Source organism: Astatotilapia calliptera, chromosome 2 (assembly GCF_900246225.1).
Source record: "Astatotilapia calliptera chromosome 2, fAstCal1.2, whole genome shotgun sequence".
NCBI lineage: Eukaryota > Metazoa > Chordata > Actinopteri > Cichliformes > Cichlidae > Astatotilapia > Astatotilapia calliptera.
In genome coordinates, this window is record NC_039303.1 from 14,249,724 (window position 1) to 14,272,598 (window position 22,875).

General features: G+C 46.8%; 1 protein-coding gene across 4 annotated transcripts in view; it reads right to left on the reverse strand.

The window, feature by feature from the left end:
• ppargc1b (peroxisome proliferator-activated receptor gamma, coactivator 1 beta) overlaps positions 1-22,875 on the reverse strand; it is a 59,010-nt gene that overhangs the window by 19,643 nt on the left and 16,492 nt on the right. Inside the window, exon 1 of one of the 4 annotated variants that reach the window (XM_026185397.1) lies at positions 17,486-17,570. The exons of 1 other annotated variant lie outside the window; for it this stretch is intronic. In XM_026185397.1, the coding sequence (XP_026041182.1) occupies positions 17,486-17,515 (30 nt within the window). In that variant the 5' untranslated portion in view covers positions 17,516-17,570. Of the gene's footprint in view, positions 1-10,599; positions 11,527-13,203; positions 13,580-17,485; positions 17,571-22,875 lie in introns of those variants that run through there. 2 more of the 4 variants (XM_026185380.1, XM_026185372.1) reach the window with 2 other exon arrangements.

Sequence of the window (22,875 nt, forward strand, 5' to 3'; positions counted from 1 at the left end):
TCTCTCAAGCGTCTGAGGTGGTAGAGACGCTGTCGGGCCTTTTTCACCACGGTGTTGATGTGACAGGACCATGACAGGTCCTGCGTGATGTGAACTCCGAGGTATTTGAAGCTGTCCACTCTCTCCACTGGGCACTCGTTGATGACGGGGGTCTGGTAGTTCCTCTCCTGCTTAGTGCTGAAGTCCACTATCAGCTCCTTTGTCTTACTGACGTTTAGAAGGAGGTTGTTCCTCTGGCACCAGTTCTCCAGATTCCTAATCTCCTTCAGGTAGGCCGTCTCGTTGTTATCAGAGATCAGGCCCACCACGACGGTGTCGTCAGCAAACTTGATGATGGTGGTGGAGCTGGTAGTGGCCACACAGTCATATGTGTACAAAGAGTACAGCAGGGGGCTCAGAACACACCCCTGGGGGGCTCCAGTGCTGAGAGTGCTTATAACTTTGTTTTCTGATGTTCTTTAGTGACAAATATCTCAAAGTTGTTCGAGCTCTGCGCGTCACTCACTGCAAACACCGAAAGAGAAAAAAAAAGGAGACCTAGGCTTAGACACACAGCAGAGGAATGGAGATTATTTCCAGGCAGTAATCAACAACGAGGATCTCCTACGATCACATGAAATCACAGGAACCTCCACATGAACTCTTATGGACATAAAGGACCTCAGCAGGCACCCTCTGACCCCTCGCAACATCTGAGGTAACAAGACCTCAAGAATCATTTCCCATTACCAAATCACTCGACACCTACACGAAGCCTCTGCCTGAAGGAACAAGAGCCTTCACCCTTCATAAAGTCAGGAACTGCCAAACACTTCTCTAAAACCTCAACGATGGCTTGCCCAACTCTGAAAAACTCACTCCCTGAAAATGTCCGTTGCCCATACAAGACGATTTCAGATCCCGCTTCCTAATCAACAATTCCTGAAATGCTCTCAGGAACATGTGAAAAGGGAAACTGTGCTCAGTTTGTGTTTTACCCTCAAGATCACATCTCTAAATTCTTTACCATGTGGCTCACAGTCACAGCAGGCCGAGCCTCTCACACACACTGAGCCACGTCACTGCGAAGAGCAGGAAGTGTGTGTGCGTGACTCGCCGTGATGGGAAATGACTGCGTGGTCTCTGAAGGGAGGAGGAAACATTCCTTCCTTAACGTCTGCATGAAGACGACACACAGAATCAATGTCCTGTTTTATGAATGATGAGGAAACGACAACACACACACTGGGTCGACCAGTTAAACGTATTTAACTGATTCAAACAGATCAGCTTTCCTCAAACACAAAGCAGCTCAGCTTGTAGCCGACTCGTCCTCTGCCGTTTGTGTCTGAGCGTGCAGAACACTCTGTCCCAGCAGCAACTGTCACGTTTCTATCAGGTTTCAGCTAGCATAGCTGAGACCACTGATGTGATGATGAAATTAACCAAATTAACACGTTCAACACAAGCAGTGCTCTCTGCTCACACAATGAAAGGAACACTTTTTATTCCGAGTTCAGAGACCCACCATCTCTGAGGAGGCGTATCCTGTCATTAGGTATCAGGGTGAAACCCTTGGACCCACTGTCAGACTATGTTACATGTTTTAATGTTATATTTAACCACATATGGCCTAAAATTGCACTCGTTCAATTTAAATGTTTTATTTGAAGCATCATCTGCACACAGAGGCTTTTTCACCAGTGACAGTACGACTGTCTCTGTGGTCAACACTCGACAAACAAACGATCACAAACAAGAATTAATGAGACTTTACTTGCAAAGGTTCTCTTTTGTGCTTATAACATGGAGATGCTCACATGCAAAGTTTAAAACAGTCTTTGTTTGTTTTGCAGAGGACGACTTTTCAGCTGCTGGAATAAATTCATGGCACTGCAGCAACAGCTTTACGGCATGTTTCAGAAATATTTATATTTATATTTCCACGGCAACTTCTTCTAGAAGATATTTTAACCACCGTATGTGGAAAAACTCGCAATACATCAAGTATATATAGCACACTTGGGGCGACCGTGGCTCAGGGGGTTGGGAAGCGTATCTGTAACCGGAAGGTCGCCGGTTCGATCCCCGGGCTCTCTGTCCTGGCTCTTGGTCGCTTTGTGTCCTTGGGCAAGACACTTTACCAGACTGACAGAGCCTCGCCTCTGTCAGTCTGCCCCAGGGCAGCTGTGGCTACAACCGTAGCTTGCTTCCACACGGTCACCATGAATCAACACATTTTTCATAAAAGCAATTAACAGTATTCGTATATTTCTCCCAATCAGCTGTTCGATCGACAGCCAGAACACAGAAATGATAAAAGCCTCATCGCTCCTCTCCCCATCCCGCTGCCCCATCATTTTAATATTTGGCTGTTTTTGGACTGCGTGTTTTATCCCACTTTTAAATCAAAGCATAGTTACATCACACACACACAAACACACCTTCAGTGATCTCCAACCTCAGCTCACCGCCTCACTGTGCGTCTCGGTTTATGAGTGTTTATTCAGCGTGTTTATTTGGGTCATGGAAGAGATAAGATCAGCTGATAGCGTTTACGGTTTCATAAACGACTCATGAGACATGATCAAAGAGCCAATCAGCAGAGAGCATAGGAACCTGAGCGGTGGACAAGCTGATGAACGGAGCCGGAAACAGAAGACGCGCTGAAGGAGAGAAGAAGAAGAAGGACACAGGAAGGAAGATGTAGGTCAGAATAACGTCAGCGAAGGGAAAAGGGGGGGAGAGCGGTCATGACTTCACTGAGCAGGAGGAGGAGGAGGAGGAGGAGGAAAGGTGGAGTGACAGAGGAGAGGGCGCCCTTGGTAAGACCCTCCCCCCGCTGCTGATGCAGGTGTGTTTCACCTAACTGAGTGTGAACCTCCCTCAGCATGCAGCTCACATCCTCCTCACGTGGCTCTGACTCATCCCCATCCTTTCTTCATTCCTACCATCATGCAGCCTTCCCTCGTTGGCCACTCTGCCCTTTTCTCCACTTACAGTTTCCTCGTATACTCTTTTTACCCTCGTCCATCAGAGGACAGTCTGATTGAATGTTACCACTCCTCCCTCCATCATCCTCCCTTCCCTCCACCACAGCCATAAATCAATAAAACCATCCCTGAACATGACACGCATGCACAGGCACACACATGAGGACATCCCACGTATGTAGAACATGTCCCAGAACATCAGTGCACACGTGACGCTGCAGCAGCGGAAGGCGATACGAGGCTGCGGCGTGCTTGTAGTGCTGCACTGACTCTGAATAGCGACAAAGACTGTAAGCTTCTCGACATGAATCAGACGCCGGGAGGAGGAAGCAGCTCGGCGAGGAGCAATTCTGCTCCTGTTTCCAGGAAGGATTGTGTTAACCGTCTCTGCAAAGATACAAACCAAACATAAACACGTGTGCAGCATCCAATCAGGTGAGGGGATTCACTGCAGGTCCAAAAGTCAAACTGCGTCAGAGCATTTACAGGAAGGCTCTCAGAGCCTCCAGACGCCCATTTAAGGCATTGATGCAGTGATTTACTGCTGACCTGCGTGTGATTGAGAGCAGATGTTTGCTCGTGTTTCATTGAAGCCTTTCTGTCGCTCCCCACGTTTATTCCAACTGCTGCGAATGTACACCGGCTCTGACACTCTGACCCCATATCGGGTCGAGTTCAGGTGAGCGCGAGGAGGCGGAGCTTTGACTCCTGCCGATCGAAGTCAGGGCTCAAATTTTTGCAGTCATCAAGCATCAGTTGAGGGAGAAGTGGAAGCGACCAGAAGGTGAGAGCAGCACGTACGTGCCCGCTTTTGCACAAAGCAGGTCCTGACTTGTGCCAAAGAGCCTGAGATGTGACTTTAAATGAGAGGTTTTGCTGAGTGACCGCACGGCGCTCCGTCATCCCCTCTCTGAAAGCAAACGGCAGCAGAGGCGGGTTTATTCCTCCCTGACACCACGGCCCGTCAGCATCACTCAGAGTGTCTCTGAAGCCGTTACTGCTCGAACGGGCAGATTAAACAAATGAGCATGAAATTAATGCAGAATACTCACATCTTTGAAGTTACTGACAGACAAGAGACGAAGGCTCTGCGCTGAGCCTCCGCCTCGTGCTGGAACAGCAGAGGTAATGTGCAAATGAATGAGCCTGACCTCTGAGATCTGCTCACTATCAGCTCCTTCAGAAGGCCCTCACTGTGTAATTCTGCTGTTTTGGGGGGTGGAGGTGTGGTGGGACCCATTTGTGGTTAATGTGTGCCTGAGCGAAAGCAGCGAGACGCTACCAACACGAAGAGTCCGCCGGGACAATCGTGCATTAAACCTGGGCTATTTATAGCACGCCTGCACGTGGGAGAGCTATCTGGGCTAAAAGGAGAGAGTGGATGTGGAAAGGCCAGCGAGGCTCTGCGGTGGAGCTCCAGCATCCTTCGTTTCTATCTTTAAACACTCAGATTCCTCAAAGCTTATCTCTGGGTTGGCTAAGCGCGAGCGCCGCGTCTTTCCACTGGACTCAGAGTTACACAAGCTGAAATCATCTCGTTAGCTGAGGTCACCCTTCAAAGGTGAACGCTTTTTTAACTCTTTAAGAAAAATATGAAGCAAGAAAAATCTCAAAGAACACACAACTATCTGCAGACGGGTCCAGAAAGGACACAAGCCAATCACGAGGAGCAAGGAGGCCACACACAACTGGTACAAACATTAGCTTCTCTGGTGATTCATAACTTGAGTGAAATTAGGCTGTCATGTTTTTGTACATGCATCACACCTCCTCCAAACTTTGTGCCAAAAATCACGACAATAAAAATAGCGGAGCGTTGATAATAACGTGTAACTTTATTGATCCACACGCAGGAATCAAAGCTCGGCTGCTGTCCTGGCAGCTGGACGCAGGCCTGTTGTAATGTTGCGCAAGGTCAGTCACAAGTCCGGTCATGTGAGAGCTGTCCCAACTTCCCTCAAACACACACACACACACACACACACACACACACACACACACACACACACACACACACACACACACACACACACACAAGCAACACCATACAAGGTCAGGCTCTCTAGACTGCACACCGCAGGAGGCTGAGAGCGGAGCACTGGGTGGTGTTTCCAGGTTAGCGAGTTTCAGAGACCGGGCTGCCCTCAGGGCCTGCAGCTCCAGATCAGCTGAGATTACCAAACAGCTGATGTTGCAACAGCACTCACTGCAGAATCACTGAAATAATCCCGGAACACAAAAGGAAGTAATCGATGCTTCGATCGACACCTTTCCCAAACTCCTGATCCTCTGAGCAGCGAATCCACGATTAGTCTGCTCCCCGTGGCTTTAGTGCGATCATGAACATATTTTATCGGGACTTGAAATGACCCAAGCTCAGTAATAAGGAAAAGGAGGCGTGGCACAGACGTGAAGGTGAGGTGACGGACGCTCCCATAGAGCTGAAAAATGGTGATGAGAGGCGGCGGATGAAGAAGGTGTAATCACATCCAAGCTCCGCATAAAGAACTGACATGGAGGAGATAAGGCCTTTAATGCCCACTTTGTTGTAAGTCACTTTGACAGGAAGTGCTTGGTGCAGGAATCTGACGGCCCACAGAACCACAGCAGGAGAACACAAGCTGACGCAGTGATACCTGCAGCTGATCGCAGTCACAGGGTCTGTTTGAAGGTTCACTGCGACACACCTGCGAGCGGTGGAAGGATTTCAACTTCCACGCAGCCGGTAAAGAAAGGATGAGCTTAATCACAGCAGACAAAAAAGTGCCCCTCCCTCCTCCCCCCACAAAGAGCCAATTACCTGCCGTTTGATTATTGAGGCACAAAGTGAGATAGTGAAAGCTCACAGGGGTATATGCCAAGGCTGAGCGTTTAGTCCATTTGTCCCGAGAAGCTTGACTGAGCGCCACAGCGTTTTTCCCTCGCCTCCTCCTGCGACAGCTCACCGTGTAAACTCAACTTTAATCTGCTGATTGACCAATAACATGCAGATGATGCCACAAACATGCAAACATGGTTCTGTCAGGCTGCTGTAACATAGCTTGGTTGCTGAGATCTCTGATCCATCCATTCTGCTGCATGGGGACTCCCAGAGCAGCTCTGCATGACTCACAGCTCAAAATAATCCTCCTTTCTCTGATACCGAGCCTCCGTGCAGAACTTCAGTTCATCCTTGTTGATTGGCTGCCCTTCGCTAACAGCAGGATGGTGGAGCCTGAGCTCAGCAGCAGCAGCAGCAGGAGGGAAACGACCTGCTCTACCACACCGAGCTCTTCACACTCATTCAGACAGAGCCACGGGACGTTTGTCCATCAGAATTTCCAAGGCACTGATGGGACAGGGGTCACAGGTGTGTCTGTGCACAAGAGAAAGCCCCGCCCCCAGATCTCTGTTTCCTTACAAAGACAAACAGCTCAGAGCTGGAACAGGGTCTGGATTCTGGACTTACTCTTTTCTGTCTGAGAGAAGAAAGAAGAAACTTTACACAACGTAAATGTGCTATTACAGTGTGTGTGTGTGTGTAAACCACACACACTTGTAATAGGTGTATATGTGTGTGTCCTGTCATAGTGTGTTTGTTACTATCTTTAGCTCTTATCCTGGTCTCATGACCAGTTCTTCCACAGAGTGCTGCTGACTCGAGGAGCTGCTGCCAGACAAACAGGAGTGTGTGTCTGTGTGTGTGCGCGTGTGTGTGTATAGTGATGAGTAAAACTGAGGCCAACTGAAGGAGGAAGTGAGATGCTGCTAAACCAGAGTGCTGTGAAGTACTGGCTGTTCCCATCACTGCTGCTGCTTCAGGGTGTGTGTGTGTGTGTGTGTGTGTGTGTGTGTGTGTGTGTGTGTGTGTGTGTGTGTGTGTGTGTGTGTGTAGTGGGGTATAATGACTTGTCCTGCTGAGGTGCCATTTTTATGTTGTATATTTAAAGCAGGACTGAAACAATGTGTGATCACAGATCTGAGAACAGCCCCACCCTCTCCTCCGGCTTCACACAGGTGTCCGTTCTTAAATCTCCCAGTAGGAACCCTGGACCTCCTCCAGCAGTGGGAAACCGTCCTTCAACATGATTTTCATTTCTGGGTGGTGATGAGATGTCATAAAGAGCCACGGCCGGCCAAGACTATGTCTGTGTGTCAGCCTGCACCAAAGGTCATGACCTTCAGTGTGATCAGACCAAAACTCTGGTGGATGCTCTGTGTGAGAGCTCTGCCCAAAGACGTCACAGGTGAAGCATCTTTCACCTGTGAGGTGATTAGGGCTGAACGATATATCGCATTTGCGATAATATCGCGACATGATCAAGTGCAATTTTCTAACCGCAAAGGCTGCGATTATACTCTGGACATGTCCAAATTCATGGGCTGCATCCTCCTGAGGCCGCATTTGTAGACCGATTACGTCACAGTGACGCGCCGAAGGCTGTCCAAATTCGTAGACTCCTCCGAATGTAGCCGACAAATGCGTCCTCCTTTTCCCCGAATTTGAAGGATGGGTCGGGTGTGTCCTTCGTGGCCTACCATATCCCAGAATTCATAGCACGGCCCAGCCAAACTCCAGTTTCCAACAATGGCGGCCGCTACTAAGCTTTAAAATTACTCATACTAATCTTTCTGGGTCACAAAATAAACTTTTAACATTTTTTTTGAGGCGAGAAAGTAGTTGTGTAAACATCAAATATCTGCTCGGTTTATCAAGATATCGCATATTTGCAAAAGTGCTTCGACGTTTTCGGAGGCGTCTGCTACCCACCAGCTCGACAGCTAGCCGGGAGCTCGAGGGCTACTGATGCGGCCGAGAACGGCACAACTCCCGGCACATCATTTTCAGATCACCGCAGACTTTCGCTGCTCGGGTTAAACGTAATATATAAGTCACTTAGACAACCTAAAAATGTTATTGTTGGGCTTTTTTCAGTGTTTTGTTTGTTCGTGAGTAAATCGGTTTGGCTGAGATTAAAGTTATTAGATTAGATAAAATAAAACTTTATTAATCCCCCGGGTGGGTTCCTCCTTGGTTTTCACACAGCTGACTAAACGTGAAACAGAAAACTTATTAAACAGAAGTATGAGACAGTCGAGAATTTACACCAGTGTCTGGTTATATTTTAGATAGCAAGAAGCAGACGGCCGAGTTTATTAAGCTCCACCGAGACAGCGGTGACGCTAATCAGAAGGCTAGACCGTCCAATTTCACGGCCGTTTACTTCCGGCCTACCCGACCTTCTGAGGACCAGTGCGGCCTCTTCAGCTTTGCCTCTGCCACTTGAAGATGTCGTGGAGGCAGAGTTGAATAGTTACCTGTTGACCCCTGTCATTGACGGAGAGGATGATCCCTTAGCCTGGTGGAAGGTGCACAACATTCACTTTCCACGACTGTGCAAGATGGCCCGCAAATATCTGTGTGTGCCAGCCACAAGTGCCCCCTCAGAGCGTCTGTTCAGCAGTGGAGGGAATATAGTGACCTGCACTCGCTCATCCTTAAAGCCAGCAAAAGTAGATATGCTGGTCTTCCTAGCAAAAAACCTGTGAGCTAGGATGATTATGGCTAGCTGAGCCATACTCATTGTTTATACAATTGCTATTATGTTTGCACTTTATGTGTAATGTTACTGACTGCAGAGATCAGTAAGATGTGTGCATTTTTTATTTATTAGTTTTATTTATTTAATATTATTTTTTAATTTAATGACTGTCTAGTAGTTCACAGATGTCGAAAAACTGAGTGTGGTAAAGCCACCGATTTTTTTTTAATGTATATTTCTGCAATCTGCACATTGCACTGACTTTCATTTTAATGTTTACACCAGGGTTCCTTGTCAGCACTTTATGCTCAGATGTTTGTAAGCTAAAAATAAACTATTGTGTATGTTCAAATATACTGTTGTGATTGAAGAAGTTAAATAAAAATGTCAGTCATCAATTCATGCATCACCTCATGTCATCATAACAGAGGTCTGTCTTCCAGGAAAGAACAGTTTAAAATTAATGTAATATAGTATTGGCCATACTATATGATGTATTGCTTGTCTTTGTTTAATAATACAGAAGACAAAGACCTTAAAAAATAATCGCATATCGCATCGCAATATTGGGGCAAAAAAATCGCAATTAGATTATTTTCCATAATCGTTCAGCCCTAGAGGTGATTAATCTCAGTTTAATGATCTAATCCAGCTGCAGAGTTACTGGAGTTCTAACCCAGCTGTAGGAAACTGTCAGGAACACTGATAACTAGTGGTGCAACGGATCAAATATCTCATGGTTCGGATCGGATCAACGGTTTTAAGTCACGGATCGGATTTTCAGATCAGCAAAAAAAGGAAAAAAAAGACCATTTACTTATTTAAGTATTTTTTCCTATTAAAAAACATTCAGCTCAAGACTCATTCCATGCACTTATATAAAAATAAATTAAGGTGCAATATGGACTTTATGGACAATACTGGGCATCCTCTGCACACGGCCATAAACAACCAGAGGAGTCTGTTCAGCGAGAGGTTGCTTCTCCCAAAGTCAAGGATGAGCAGACTTAAAAACTCCTTTGTCCCACACGCTATCAAACTGTTTAACTCCTCGCTGGATGGGAGAGGGAGGGGAAACAGGGGGACAAAGGAGAGGGGGGACAAGTAAGCTGTAGTGCCTTTTCCCTGTGCAATAGTTTTTGTTAACATCCAACGGTGTAATAGACTCACAATACTTGAAATGTGCCGTTACCTTGTATTCTTATTCCTATTTATCCCTTTTGTATACTCTGTATTTATGTATGTGTATATGTGGTATATTTCTGCTCACATTCTGCAACTTCTGTCTGTGCTATGCTACTGGAAACTGAATTTCCCAGAGGAACCCATGGGATTAATAAAGTTTCACCTAATCTAATCTAATCTATAGGGCAGTACAGGGCTTTGTATCTACCACTCCGCTGTGATATAATGAGTGGTCACGGTCATGTGGCTTTCCGTTGCCCTGGAGCTGCACCCATTTGTAGTTAGGGCAACAGAAGATGCCTGGGACAGTTCAGCTGTAACTTTAAACTTTTCCTGCTTATACATGCTTGGAACGATCTTGTCACAGAAGTGGACACTCAGCGTGGCTCAAGCACGTTCATCATAGTTTAACCCCTTGTTATGCACAACGGAGTACGGCCTCACGTCTGCAGCTAAACACCTCAGTAGCTTTTGTAATAGCTTTAGCCCAGTTGGATTGGGCAGCAAAGGGCTGCTTAAATGCCGCAAAGTGCTCCTCCACTTGGACCGCTAGCACTGACCATAACTACCGCTTGACAGACTGACCACCATACACATACTTTTCACGTGTGTGCCGAACCGTGGAGTGGGATCGGTTCGGATTACGGATCAACCGTGATCCGTTGCACCACTACTGATAACAGCCTCCTGCTGAGCTGAGTGAGCATCTCACCACCTCACGTCTAACTATCTGTTAGCTGTGGTTCTAAGATTGTTCATGCAGGCTCGGCACCACAAACTCCTGAATCCGCTCTGACGAATTACACTCAGTCCCACTCAGCGTTCATGAAACTGTCATACTTTTATGTCTCTGGTGCGTCTGTGAAGCTCCGCCCTCCCTCGTTACTGCCACAAGCTTCAAATGTGAGCAATGACCCTACCTTAGCAGAGATGAAGTGAGGACCAGACAAATTGTGGTCAAGAGCGCGACGTGGGGAAGTGCTCGACCTCAGGCTGTTCTGTTTTGACATAGCCAAAAGTACGCTTCTAGATTCTGTTTCTTTCTTCTTTTCCTCCCCTTCGTTCCAAATCCTCATTTCATCCCCCTCTTTAAGTCTAAAACCAGAAGCCCAGGCACGAGTCAGCCAATCAGAACATTTTGATTCATTTCAGTTTCAATGTTGAGAAACAAAACTTCTGTTTTTGGTTTTTATGGGAATATTTCTGTGAGCGTCTCTTCTGCTCGCTGAATGAGCCACATGTCAGAGACTTCCTGTCCAGCTTGACAATGCGACAAACATTGTCCGTATGCAGGGTTTGGGTCCATCCGTCCGTTGTGGCTCAGACTCACAAGGGTTAACAAACAGAGTCCGGGTTTCTTTGGGTTCGTGCGTCGTGGAATCCGGCCCGTCTACCTGTCTCTCTTTCTTCCTGCTGGCAGATCCGTTACACTGATCTCACCTCCAGCCAACCTCTGTCGCTCTGAAACCTAATCTGGCTTCATCCACCCCCCCACACCACCCCGCCTTCACGACTCCTCCACCTCTCAGGCAGGGAGAGCAGCAGAGGCGTGGGGCTAAATCTAGCCTGAGTATAAGAGGCTAATGATGCAAGGATGGAAATACGCACGTTAAGCTGACCAGTCTTTACCAGACTCGACAGGCCGGAGCTGTGCTAACACTCTTCCTGTTGTCCCGTCCTGCCCTCAGGTAAATTATATCCACCTGAGCTGAAGAGCCATCCTTGAGACACAGCCTGGCAGTCGCTGGACTTATTGACTGGGCTTCCTGGGATGTAGGCAGATCCAGTAAGACTTCAGATTAGCAGTAAAGGCTAAATCCGACTATTCTTGGGGCTGATGGGTACAAGTCTGAGACGGGGGGGGGGGGGGGGGGGCAGGTGTTTTTTAATTACACCCATAAACAGAAAATCAAAGCCCTGCAACAGTAGAGAACACCTGGACCCAAAGTGTGAACATTCAGACAGTGTGGAGTGACAGCGAGGTGCAGAACGGTGATGGAGCGAGGAAAACGAAGGCGAGCGGCTGGCGGAGTTGGCTCTGCGGGGCTGCTGGGTAATGGGATCTGAGGGGGAGGGCCGATTTAAAGCTCAGGTATAAGAGTGTTGGTGGCAGCTGAGATAGCATGGAGGCCGAGTAGGGCTGCTCAATTAATCGAATTTTAATCACGATTATGATCTGGGCTTTCAACGATCATTAAAAATGACTGAGCCGATTATTAGCCCCTCCCTCATTTATCCGCGACACCTTAAAGGCCGGTCCGTGAAAATATTGTCGGGCATAAACCGGTCCGTGGCGCAAAAAAGGTTGGAGACCGCTGATTAAGAGGACCCGAGGGAAGCTCGGAAAGCTAAGCAGAAGTTATTTGGAGAGGAGAGTGACTGCCATTGGTTGAAAAGAGAGGTTAAAAAAAAAAAAAACTTCAGTGGTGTTGCACACTATTTTATATTATTTTTTAAAGTCATTGAAGCCGGTCAGAGCAGCACGCTCCGTTTTGTGTAACTATTTTTAAATCCCTGTAGAACCTGAACCACGTAAGCTAGCGCAATAATTTGTTTTGCATATGAAACCGGAGGAGTTGTACTTACATCTTATGCCATCAGCTTGTCCTCGGTCACGGTTTCCTTCCACATAAAGCTTTGCAAAAATTGCATAAAAAGCGCTTGCAGGAACAAAAACATAATATCCCAGAAACACGCTTTGCCGATCCGATCAGCTGTTCGTAACACTTCCCACAGTGAAACAGACGTCAGCGCGAACTATCAAATGTCCGCCATTTCCTCCCCGAAACCGGAAGTGACATCATTTTCGCGGAAATGTAGTTTTTTACTTGTAGGCCTTAAAAGCCTATACTGGTCATGTTTGACTTTTCTGAATAGTTTCTGGGATACTTAGAACTCGTATTGCACTGCTGGAAATAGCTTATTTTGATGCACCTGCTGTTTTCTTTGCAAATTTGCATCATAGCATTGTTTTTCCGTTTTTCCTGCAGTGTATATAAAAATTGGTGATGAAAGAGGAGAGTCGGCCACACTGAACTGAACTGGTTTCACTTCCAGTTGAACACACAGAGACGCTCCAATGGACCGTCGGCACAGCTAAACATGGAGAGGAAGGCCTCATCGTGATAAATTAAAGAAACATGAAGTTAAGCTTAGACCGAGTGTCCTCTGTATCCTCCACAGTTTCCCTTTCAGAGACCTGTGCTGATTGAAGTGCCACTGAGCACGCTTTATCCCTCAGTGTCTACGCACTTCTAGTCTCAGGTGTCCGGCCATCCCAGTATCTCATTCCAGAGCGCTGTAGCTCGCCCTTTAGCTGCTCTCCATCCATCAGCCCAACCAGTTTTCAAGATGAAAACTGGAATTCAGTTTTCCAGATGAAATTACTTTATTTAATCTTATACCTCAGGGTTTTACTGTGAAATATACACAACAGCAGCTGTATATTTTACCTGCCCTGTTTCTGAGCCCCGCCCCGGTCTCCTCTCACCTAGTTTCCTACAGCTCATTATTTAACCTCTCACCTGTGAAGCTGTACCTGCACCTGCTTCCATCATGTCTGCGAGGTCTTCAGGGATCAGAGGATCTGACAGGCTCCTCAAAGCTGTGCTAGCCATTAGTGGAGCTGATCCCTGCCATACAAACACACCCGACCCAAGCTCATCCACCTCCCTGTGCTCCTACAGCATTGCCTCCACCCCTCCTCCTCCTCTTACTTCATGCAGTCCACATGCTTGTTTTTGCACTGAGGTGCTTGTTAAAGGAGCAGGAGTACCCATCATGCCTTTCTGCTCCTCCTCTTCATCCTGTGACACGTTCTGAATTTTATTACTGCCCCAAATTATTCCTGTGAACTTCAACCTCACATCGCTCGCACTGATCCCACTAATGTGCATCCAACCACCCTCCAGTAATCCACATCTATCACAGCCCCCCCAGCTCCACCCACCTCCACCTCCACCCTGTTAATCTATATTTTCAGTCAGACACAGTTTGTAATCTCTTAACAGGATTGAGAAAATCAGAGAGAACCTCATCAGGTCAGCAGGGCAGGGGATAATGAGTGCGTGTGTGTGTGTAAAGGAGGATGAAACTAACAAAGAAGGATAAAGGCGTCATCGCCAGCAGGTGGATTCTGTGGGAATCTGATGGTCAGAGGTTTCCTGACCATCAGTGACAAGAAGGAGTCCTGCAGCAGATGGTGAGGTCGCCACAGTGCCCTGACATCATTGAGTCGATCTGGGATTAAATGAGGAAGACTCAGACAGCCTAAACCATCCGAAGGACGGCGGCAGGTTCTCCAAGACAGAAGCAGGAGCGCAGCAGGAGCCTCGCCTTACGTTTGACCAATGCATCGAAACCGTTTTCACCAAATCTCAGACGCCTGCATGGCGCCACACCCGCTCATTCTGAAACTACAGCACTTCCCCCTGACCTTAATTCAAGTGTGACAGGTCAGCCAATCAGATTACTTCACTTTCATTTAAACTCACGGTCACGCCTTTTTGACCCGTCAGCTGATCAGATTTCATTAATCGAGGCCAACTATATGTGAATCCCAGCTGGTCAAACTTGTTCACAAACTTGTTTCAAATCTAAACTTAAAGATCTCATTTTCAGCCTCCGGACCAAACGGAGTCTGCACCTCCTCAGCCTCGCTGCCGTCCTTCCTGCTTCATAACCACGCCGTCAGCAAAACTGCAGCACGCCGCAGCAGAGCACACGCCTTCAACTTATTGTGACTAAAGAACTGCTGAGGCTCAGGAACACCTCAGACAAACAGAGCAAGGACGCCGGGAGGAAATACGATCCTTTTGCCTCGCAATACGATATGGCGAGTTGCAGCAGTGGCAGCAGCAGCGGCAGCAGCAGCGGCAGCGGTGGGCTTTAATCAATCATCAAGAGTCAAATTAGATAATGGCTCAGCGTGTGGAACCACCTGATTGCACACAAAGCCCCTACAGGTGAACTCAAACTCACAGAGGTGTAAGGCATCACTTCCCTGACCCTAAAACACCACAGACAGGAAGGTGGCGAGCTCACGGAGCGGGCTGAGGGCGGAGAAGGTGAAGTAACGAGCTGGAGGCTTGCAGGCCCTGCTGCCCTCTGCTACCGTGACATCCACGCACTCTGGACTTCTTTATCTGCTTGTCAATCAATCACAACAGCCAATCGATCAGCCTTTACTTCCTGGCACGGTCAATAACAGGAGCGGCCACAGCACATGCATCTGAGTCCAGAACCAAATTCAACCTGCACCCGTCTGTAGTGTGTGTCTGTAGCGCAGCTCAGACGTGTAAACCTCATGAAACCGTGAACACTCAAAGCTAATTACACGCCTAATCACATCCTGTTTGCACTCGTACAAACATAAACAAATCTGTGTGTGTGTGTGTGTGTTTCTGCAGGCTGCAGGTTACAGTGTGGAGCTGCATCAGTTCTTGGTCAGTTAACAACACCTACTGTGCGCGCAGTACACACACACACACACACACACACACACACACACACACACACACACACACACACACACACACACACACACACACACACACACACACTCATCAGTGATCCAGAGTTCGTCTGCAGGGCACTCTCACTTCTCTTCTAATGGAACGTGTCGTGTGTAACTAATAGAAAAATCTTATCACTGCTGGACATCTCTCACATACGCACACACACACACACACACGGCTGCTTTCTCAAGGTCGTTCTGATACTCGTAGGAAGTGTGTGTGTTTGAGTGTGTGATCTGCAGGAGGACAGACAGCAGTGAAAGCTTCAGGAGCATCAGAAACATCATGGCACACAAGCACTGATCATACAGACAACACCTCTGCCTCCCCTTCAATCACACGCACACACACACACACAGGTGTGAGTGCAGCCAGCTCATTAAGGGGTCAAACGAATTCAAGCTTTTAAATTCCTCCTTCTGTTTGTGTGTGTGCAGTATGTGTGCGTGCGCATCCTCTCTCTTTCCATCATCCTTTCCCCTCACTCTGTTTCTGTGCTCTTTCACTTCTCCTCAACCACCCACAGATCCCCACCCCTCCATTGCCTCCACCTTGTCTCGCTGTAGCAGAGCAGAAAGGTGAAGCCGAGCATCACGACACACCCCGCCCCTCCCTCTCAGTCGATGCTTCCCTGCATCTACAGAGTCACGACTCCTTAATGGTGCGAGAAGGGCAGCTGAGGCGGAGGAGATGGCAACGTGGAGGAAACAGCTGATGAATCTTTTTTCCTGCTTTCCTGAAAGCACCTGAATGCAACAATGGGACCTTTTTACCCAGGCTGAATCACAATGCGACGGCAAAATTAAGATATGATGGAGTACCTTTCTGTACATTTCACTCTGACACAAACAGACTAACAGCTGCCCATGAGCCAAATACATCCCATCGATCAACAACAAATAATCAATCAGCTTCTTTCCAAGACCGCGGCCACTAGTCACCTTTACCACTCTCAACTCGTTCCAGATGCTGACTAATGAAGCCAGTTTCTGTCTAATATGTGTTGACGCACCTGCTCCTGAGACCCAACGATCCGCTCACATTAAAGAAAGCTTAATCACCCAGTGACCCCCGAGTTTCACCATCAACACAGTAAAACCCACAGAGCTGTGGGTCACCCATAAACATGTTAAGTGGCAGACAGACACGCTGTAAAAGACGATGATTTGAATACTTCATCTAAGATTTTTAAACCTTAGGAGGATCGGGGCACGTGGCTGAAAGGTCAGAGTGCAGCCAAGAGCAAAAAGCGGCATCGTCCCAAACCAGCCATAAGCATCAATTATCAGAGCTCACGTGCAAACATCAGTTCCACAGAGGACCGATTCGCAGGCGCTCATTCCACTGACATCCCTGAAACTACAGATGGATCAGGACCAGCAGCTTTCCCGAGGATGCCTCAGCTCTCCGAGCAGCCCTGAAACCCACGCCGCTCCTGATCTCTCCTCTCCGAGTCTAAATATGGAAGTTATTTTTGCAGCCACGCTCGTCATCCATCTCTCCCCTCTCTCCCCAGGGAGCAGCTCTAATGCAGTGAGAGAGACGCAGGCAGACCTGCAAACATCAGCAGAGCCTCCTGCCTTCTCCATCACAGAAACCCATGCACCCCCATAGACACCCACACACCCATAGACACCCACACACCCATAGACACCTACAGACATAAAACTGAAGGAAGAAAAGGAGGAGGTGAGCAGCTCTTGGGAGAAAAGGTTCAAAGTTCAATGTTCCAGTGTCACTTTATCCTTGGTGTGTGTCTGTTTGTGCGCATGTGTGGGCGTGTGTGAAGTATGGGGCTGTCACTGTATCCTCCACCCCTCCTCGCCAGGCCACCCCACAATTTGTTTTGTAACTCTAGCAGCTTGGACGGGGGGCACTCTGACCTTTATCCTGGACTGTTAGTGTGTGTGTGTGTGTGTGTGTGTGTGTGTGTGTGTGTGTGTGTGTGTGTGTTGGGGCGCTGGTGTTGTGGGGTTAAAAAGGGCACAGTGAGAAACAGCTGTGCCAAAGAGCGGCACATACTAGACAGTAAATAAAAACACACAGACAGAAAAAGGCCTGGGGCTGCTCCACACGCCTCCCACTGCCTCTGAGCCCACTCCACGTCTAACAGAAAGGTCGCAGGTTCGATCCCAGCAGCGGACATGCCCTGAGCAAAACAAAAGGCCTTCCAGCCTTTCACACACACCATTTCAAAACAGTGCAGATGTGACACATGCTAAGCTGCACAGCTGCTGATTCTGCAGTGTGCTTCTCACACCGTAAAGATGATCCAGCAGGTTTCACGCACATAGAATAAGTGTGTTATATTTGCACGCATCACGGAAAGCTCAGCGTTCTTCAGCCATCAGCCAGCTGATCCCTCCAATCAGGAACCCTATGTGGAGAAACAGAAACACAGGTTGACAGTGACCTCATCCATGTACCATGTGACTTGATCCCTACTGAAGCTCACCTGACCCCTTCCTCCCCGCACACCTCTACGCGCATCCATATCACGGCATAGAGGGCAACGACGAGCCAGCCCAGTCACACTCGGCCAATTATGGAATTATGTAAAGTTGTAATAAACTTGCAACCAATGGCTACAAAGTCCCGGAAGTAAACATGTCAGACTCTCACTGCAGAGCTGTGTGTGTGTTTGTGTGTGTTATTTCAGCTGATGGCCAAGCAGCATCATGATTAAATGCACAGAAATACCTCAGAGCTGTTTTACATGAAACACCTGAAGCAGTGCAAGGATCAGGAGGCTTCGGCTCAGGGTCACTAGTGCAATGCAAAACAATGGCTAATTGCCTGCAGCTAACACTGTTCTGCAGTCCGACCATCACATGGTGTCATGTGACCTCACACAGAGGAAAGATTTCCTGTGGGTCGGCACTAAGGCAGCTCAGCCAGAAGATGGAAAACAACCCAAACTGTAAAGAGAATAATTTGAGTCTGATCACTGACCCACACTGCTGCAGGTCACATGGAACGCCTGTCTCTGCTCTGATTGGCTGTCTTCAGTGCTTCATTCCTCACACATCCTCCAGATCCATCCTCATCGGCCGTAACACACACGCTGCTGTCAGAGCAGCAGCACATTCTACTGAGAACGGTGTGTTTTCAAGACCTGAGCGAGCGAGCATGCACACTCTGATTGGTTTTGACTCGGCACTCAGAAAACATTAAACTTTCAGTCAAAAACACTTTGATTTTCTATCAGGAAAAAGAGACTAAAGTCCCCACAGAGAGAGAGAGTGTGTGTGTGTGTGTGTGTGTGTGTGTGTGTGTGTGTGTGTGTGTGTGTGTGTGTGTGTGTGTGTTAGCTGACTCATATCATCTGTATCCTGCTAACTTGGAGACAGACGACCGAGCCATCTGCTCACAAGGCAACAACAAATCAGTGACTTTTCCCAGCAACATTGCTCTCAGCAAGCCGCGTGATTGGCTGGCAGAAGCTGGACCTGAATATCACTGACTCAGACTCTGTTTGGTGGATTCAGACTTTAAATGTTGTAAATGTGGTGCCACCGACCAATCAGGACCAACTCGCACTACACAAGAGAGGAAATCCAGAGTAATCACGCTGCATCATTAAGACGGTGTCACTTTCTTGGCCTTTACAGCTTCGTCATCTCTCACGTGCTCTCCGTAGTTTTTTCTCTGCCAGCCGGCTTCTGTATCACGTGGTATAAGGCTCCGCCCTTGTCATTTGCTGAGCAGGAAGATTGAGCGCTTGTTTTCATGCAGATTATGTCCCCGATCAAAATGCCGTACAATCGTCATCTTTTTTTCTTTTTTCTTAAAATCGTTGTCATTTGGAAATGAGATCACACAAAAGTAGGAATTGAGATCGCAATTTTCTAACGATTAATTGTGCAGCCCTAATTCTTAGAGCGTCGCAGCTGCAGTGTCAGGGCTCAAACCTCCTCAGAATCTGGGTAATTTATATCTTGGGTTACAGACCAGTGAAGCCAGTGTAATGTAAGGATTCCAGTTCCCTTTCTCAGTCTGCCTCACAAACACCACAAGATCTTCCGCACTCATCATATGACCCACTGAGATCAGGTTTAAACTCAGCCTGGCTTCCAAATCTGATTTAACAAATACGACCAAGGCCCTGTCCTTTACCGATATCCCAGAATGCATCTACCCGTCAGTACGACAGGATTATACCCAGACCAGACCTTGTTTGGGTGAGGTGAGAGATTTGCAGCTTTAACACCAAAAAAGTGTGTGTGTGTGTGTGTGTGTGTGTGTGTGTGTGTGTGTGTGTGTGTGTGTGTGTGTGTGTGTGTGTGTGTGTTAGAGATGGCACGATACCACTTTTTTATGTCCGATACCGATACCGATATCATAAATTTGGATATTTGCCGATACCGATATGAATCAGATATAGTGTGTTTTTTAATCAACACAACTGTTTTTTAAATATCTTGCTGCATTTTGTATAAGTTCATACTCAAGTTTAAAACAACAACTACACTAAAGCTATTCTGTTATACCTGTATGCAAAAAAAAAAAAATTTCATAGTTCAGCAATACTGATCAATCTAATAAACTTAGACCTACACCATCCTCCCTATTCTGGTATTTTAAAGAGTACTTAGCGTAAATATTAAGCAACCTAACTAATAGGGTTCCAACTCCCAGCAACAACAAAAATAAATAAATAAAAAATAGGGAACCACCCCTCACGCTCCACCTCATGATGCTTAATCGACGTAATCAACCTTAATTTGATGCAGTGTGAAAAAAAATGCACAGAAATCAATTATTTTTCAAGAAATATTAAATAGATTCAACATCTTTCTTCAACAAAATTGCAGACTGCACAGATGGTACCTTCCCAAAGGAAAAAGTACTATAGCTTACTAGGGTATATATATTAGACTTAATAGTCACTATATACAGTAATTGACTTCTATTCATTTTACATCAAATTAAAACTTTGGGTGTAAGATTCGGATAATTATTTATTAAAAGCTAGACATTTTAAATGAGAATAAGAAAGAAAAGTATGTCTTTGTGCCCCCTTTTCCCTGTTAATGCCCTATCGGCCCCCCTGGCTAAACTTTGCTAGATCCGCCCCTGCACAGTTACCAGCCGTCAGCTACGTAGAAAAAGATCCTCGAGTAGAAAGTAATAATAAATAAATTCTAACAACAGCTTATCAAGCTTAAACGTGCTGCTGTTGTTCAGCCGCTGGTTTCCTCTTTCTGGTGCAAAGTGGGCCAAAAACAAACCAGAGAGACGGACTCGCGACAGAAAAGCCGATCAACTGATCGTTAAGCAGTTTCATGATTGAAGTAGCAGCAAGAAGAGGCAGTCGCTCCATATATGGCTTGTTAAGCTTAACGCAGGAATGCTTTACAAACATTCAGAGATGGACTTACACACTTGCTTTACTTCTCTCGGGGATAACTTTGTCGGAGATGAAATGCCGGGTTGCTAGCGAAGCTCCACATGCTATCCAGACCACCGACAGGTCCCGCATGCCACAGCCGCTCTATCACGTGATGCATACTGCTCCGACGTGCTAACGTTCTGAGATGAGTTACGGCGTGTTGCAAGTTTTGTGAGGTGCTTTCGTGATATTTAATGGATCGGATTACATTTTTTATTTTTCTCCGATATCCGATCCAGTAATTTAGGTCAGTATCGGACCAATACCGATACGTAATATCGGATCGGTCCATCTCTAGTGTGTGTGTATGTGTGGAGGGGGGGGTGACTCTAAGTGTGTGGTAACGTAATGTTCACACACACGCACGCACACACAGGGTCAGTCCGCTGAGCTTCATAGTGATGACCTTTCACCTTTCAGGAGCAGACGATCTGTTGCAAACCCAGAGCTGACAACATTCATCATGCACGTCCATCTTTCTGCCACTGTCATGTAAACACACACACACATACACTCACACTCATAATTACCAAAGCTCCAAATATACGATCCAAAGCCACGGGGCTTCACACACTCCTGCAGTCAGCCAACAACATTATTCTGACAAATAACCTGTAATTCCCACCGCTGGCCGGCCGCCAACACAAAGCTTCATTCAACCCCCCCCCCCACACCACACACACACACACAGTGACAGCTAAAGCAGAAGTCGGCTGTTTGATGAGTAATTTGCTGCATTTCTCAGGATAAAGCAGGCCGGTTACCTGGAGGCAGCAAAGCTAATGTGTGCTGTTGTGAGTCTGGAGCCTTTTGTGCTTTTGTTTAACCAAAAACACACAAAGATCCAAGAGGGAAAAATGTCTGGAACGCTTCATAAAGAGCAGGAAGGAATCGTCTTTAGGTGAAGCTCAAAGGAAATCCATAAAGTCTGAAACCACGGCCTCAAATCAGATGGCTGGGAAGACACCGTTTGTCTCGGCACATCACAACAAATATAAAGGAAACGATCCTCGATCGTTGCGTTCTGCTAATTATTCTCACCTGTCTAGGTGTATTTATTCAGCACTTGCAGGCTCGAGCCTCTTCATACTGTAGGGGTTAGGGTTAGACCCAGACCCAGCAGTCTTAATAATCATATCACCAGGCAATTGGCGGCATTGGAAAGGAAAAACTCCCTTTTAACAGGAAGAAACATCCAGCTGAAGCAGGCTAAGGGAGGGGCAGCCATGTGCCGCAGCAGCCTCCACCCGAGAATCACTGAGTTCATGTGTGAAGCTGAGCTGAACGAAAGCTGGCGCCATGGTGGTGCAGAGTGGGGCTGCCACGATTAGTCGACTAGTCACGATTACGTCGACTATCAAAATCGTCAACGACTAATTTAATAGTCGACGCGTCATTTGAAGCTTTGTAAGAGCGTAAAAGACGCAGGAATAAGTAGTAGGATTTAAGAGTGTATAACGCACTGAAACAGAAGATGGCAGCACTGCATGTACAAGGATGCCAGCTGCCATTAAACCCCGAAGAAGAAGAAACTGTGTCCCAGAATTCATAGCGCGGCCCTGCTCAGTTTCCAACAATGGCGGCAGTTAGTTAGTTTTAATGTTACTCTTATTATTCTTTCTGGATCGCAAAATAAACGTTTAACATATTTTCAGACGAGAATGTAGCTGTGTAAACTTCAAACATCTGCTCAGTTTATCAGGACACCACATATTTTCAAAAGCGCTCCGACGTTTTCGGAGACGTCTGTTACCCACTAGCTCGATAGCTAGCCGGGGTTACAGGCTCATTAGAGCCGGTGAGAACACCGGACTCCCGGCAAATCGTTTTCAAACCCACCGCCGTCTTTCACTACTCAGGTTAAACATGATATATAAGTCACTTAGATAACTTAAAATGTTATTGTTTGGCTTTTTTCCGTATTTTATTTGTTCCTGAGTAAATCGGTTTGGCTGAGATTAAAGTTATAGTTTTTACACAGCTGAACAAACGTCAAGCAGACAACTGATTATCAGAACTGTGAGATGCTCGAGAATATACTCCGGTGTCCTGTTATATTTTAGATAGCAAGGAGCAGACGGCTGAGTTTATTAAACTCCACCGAAACAATCTGCAAACTTCATTAAAATTTAATAAACTATCATCTTGTCTTTATTTTTAGTTAGTACAGACCTTAAACACTTAAAGCTAAAAGCTAATGATAGTTATATAAGAGCAGATGCTGCTGGTGCAATAAGCTGTACGTTTTACGTCCAATGGATGATGATCTGATTAGTCGACTAATCACA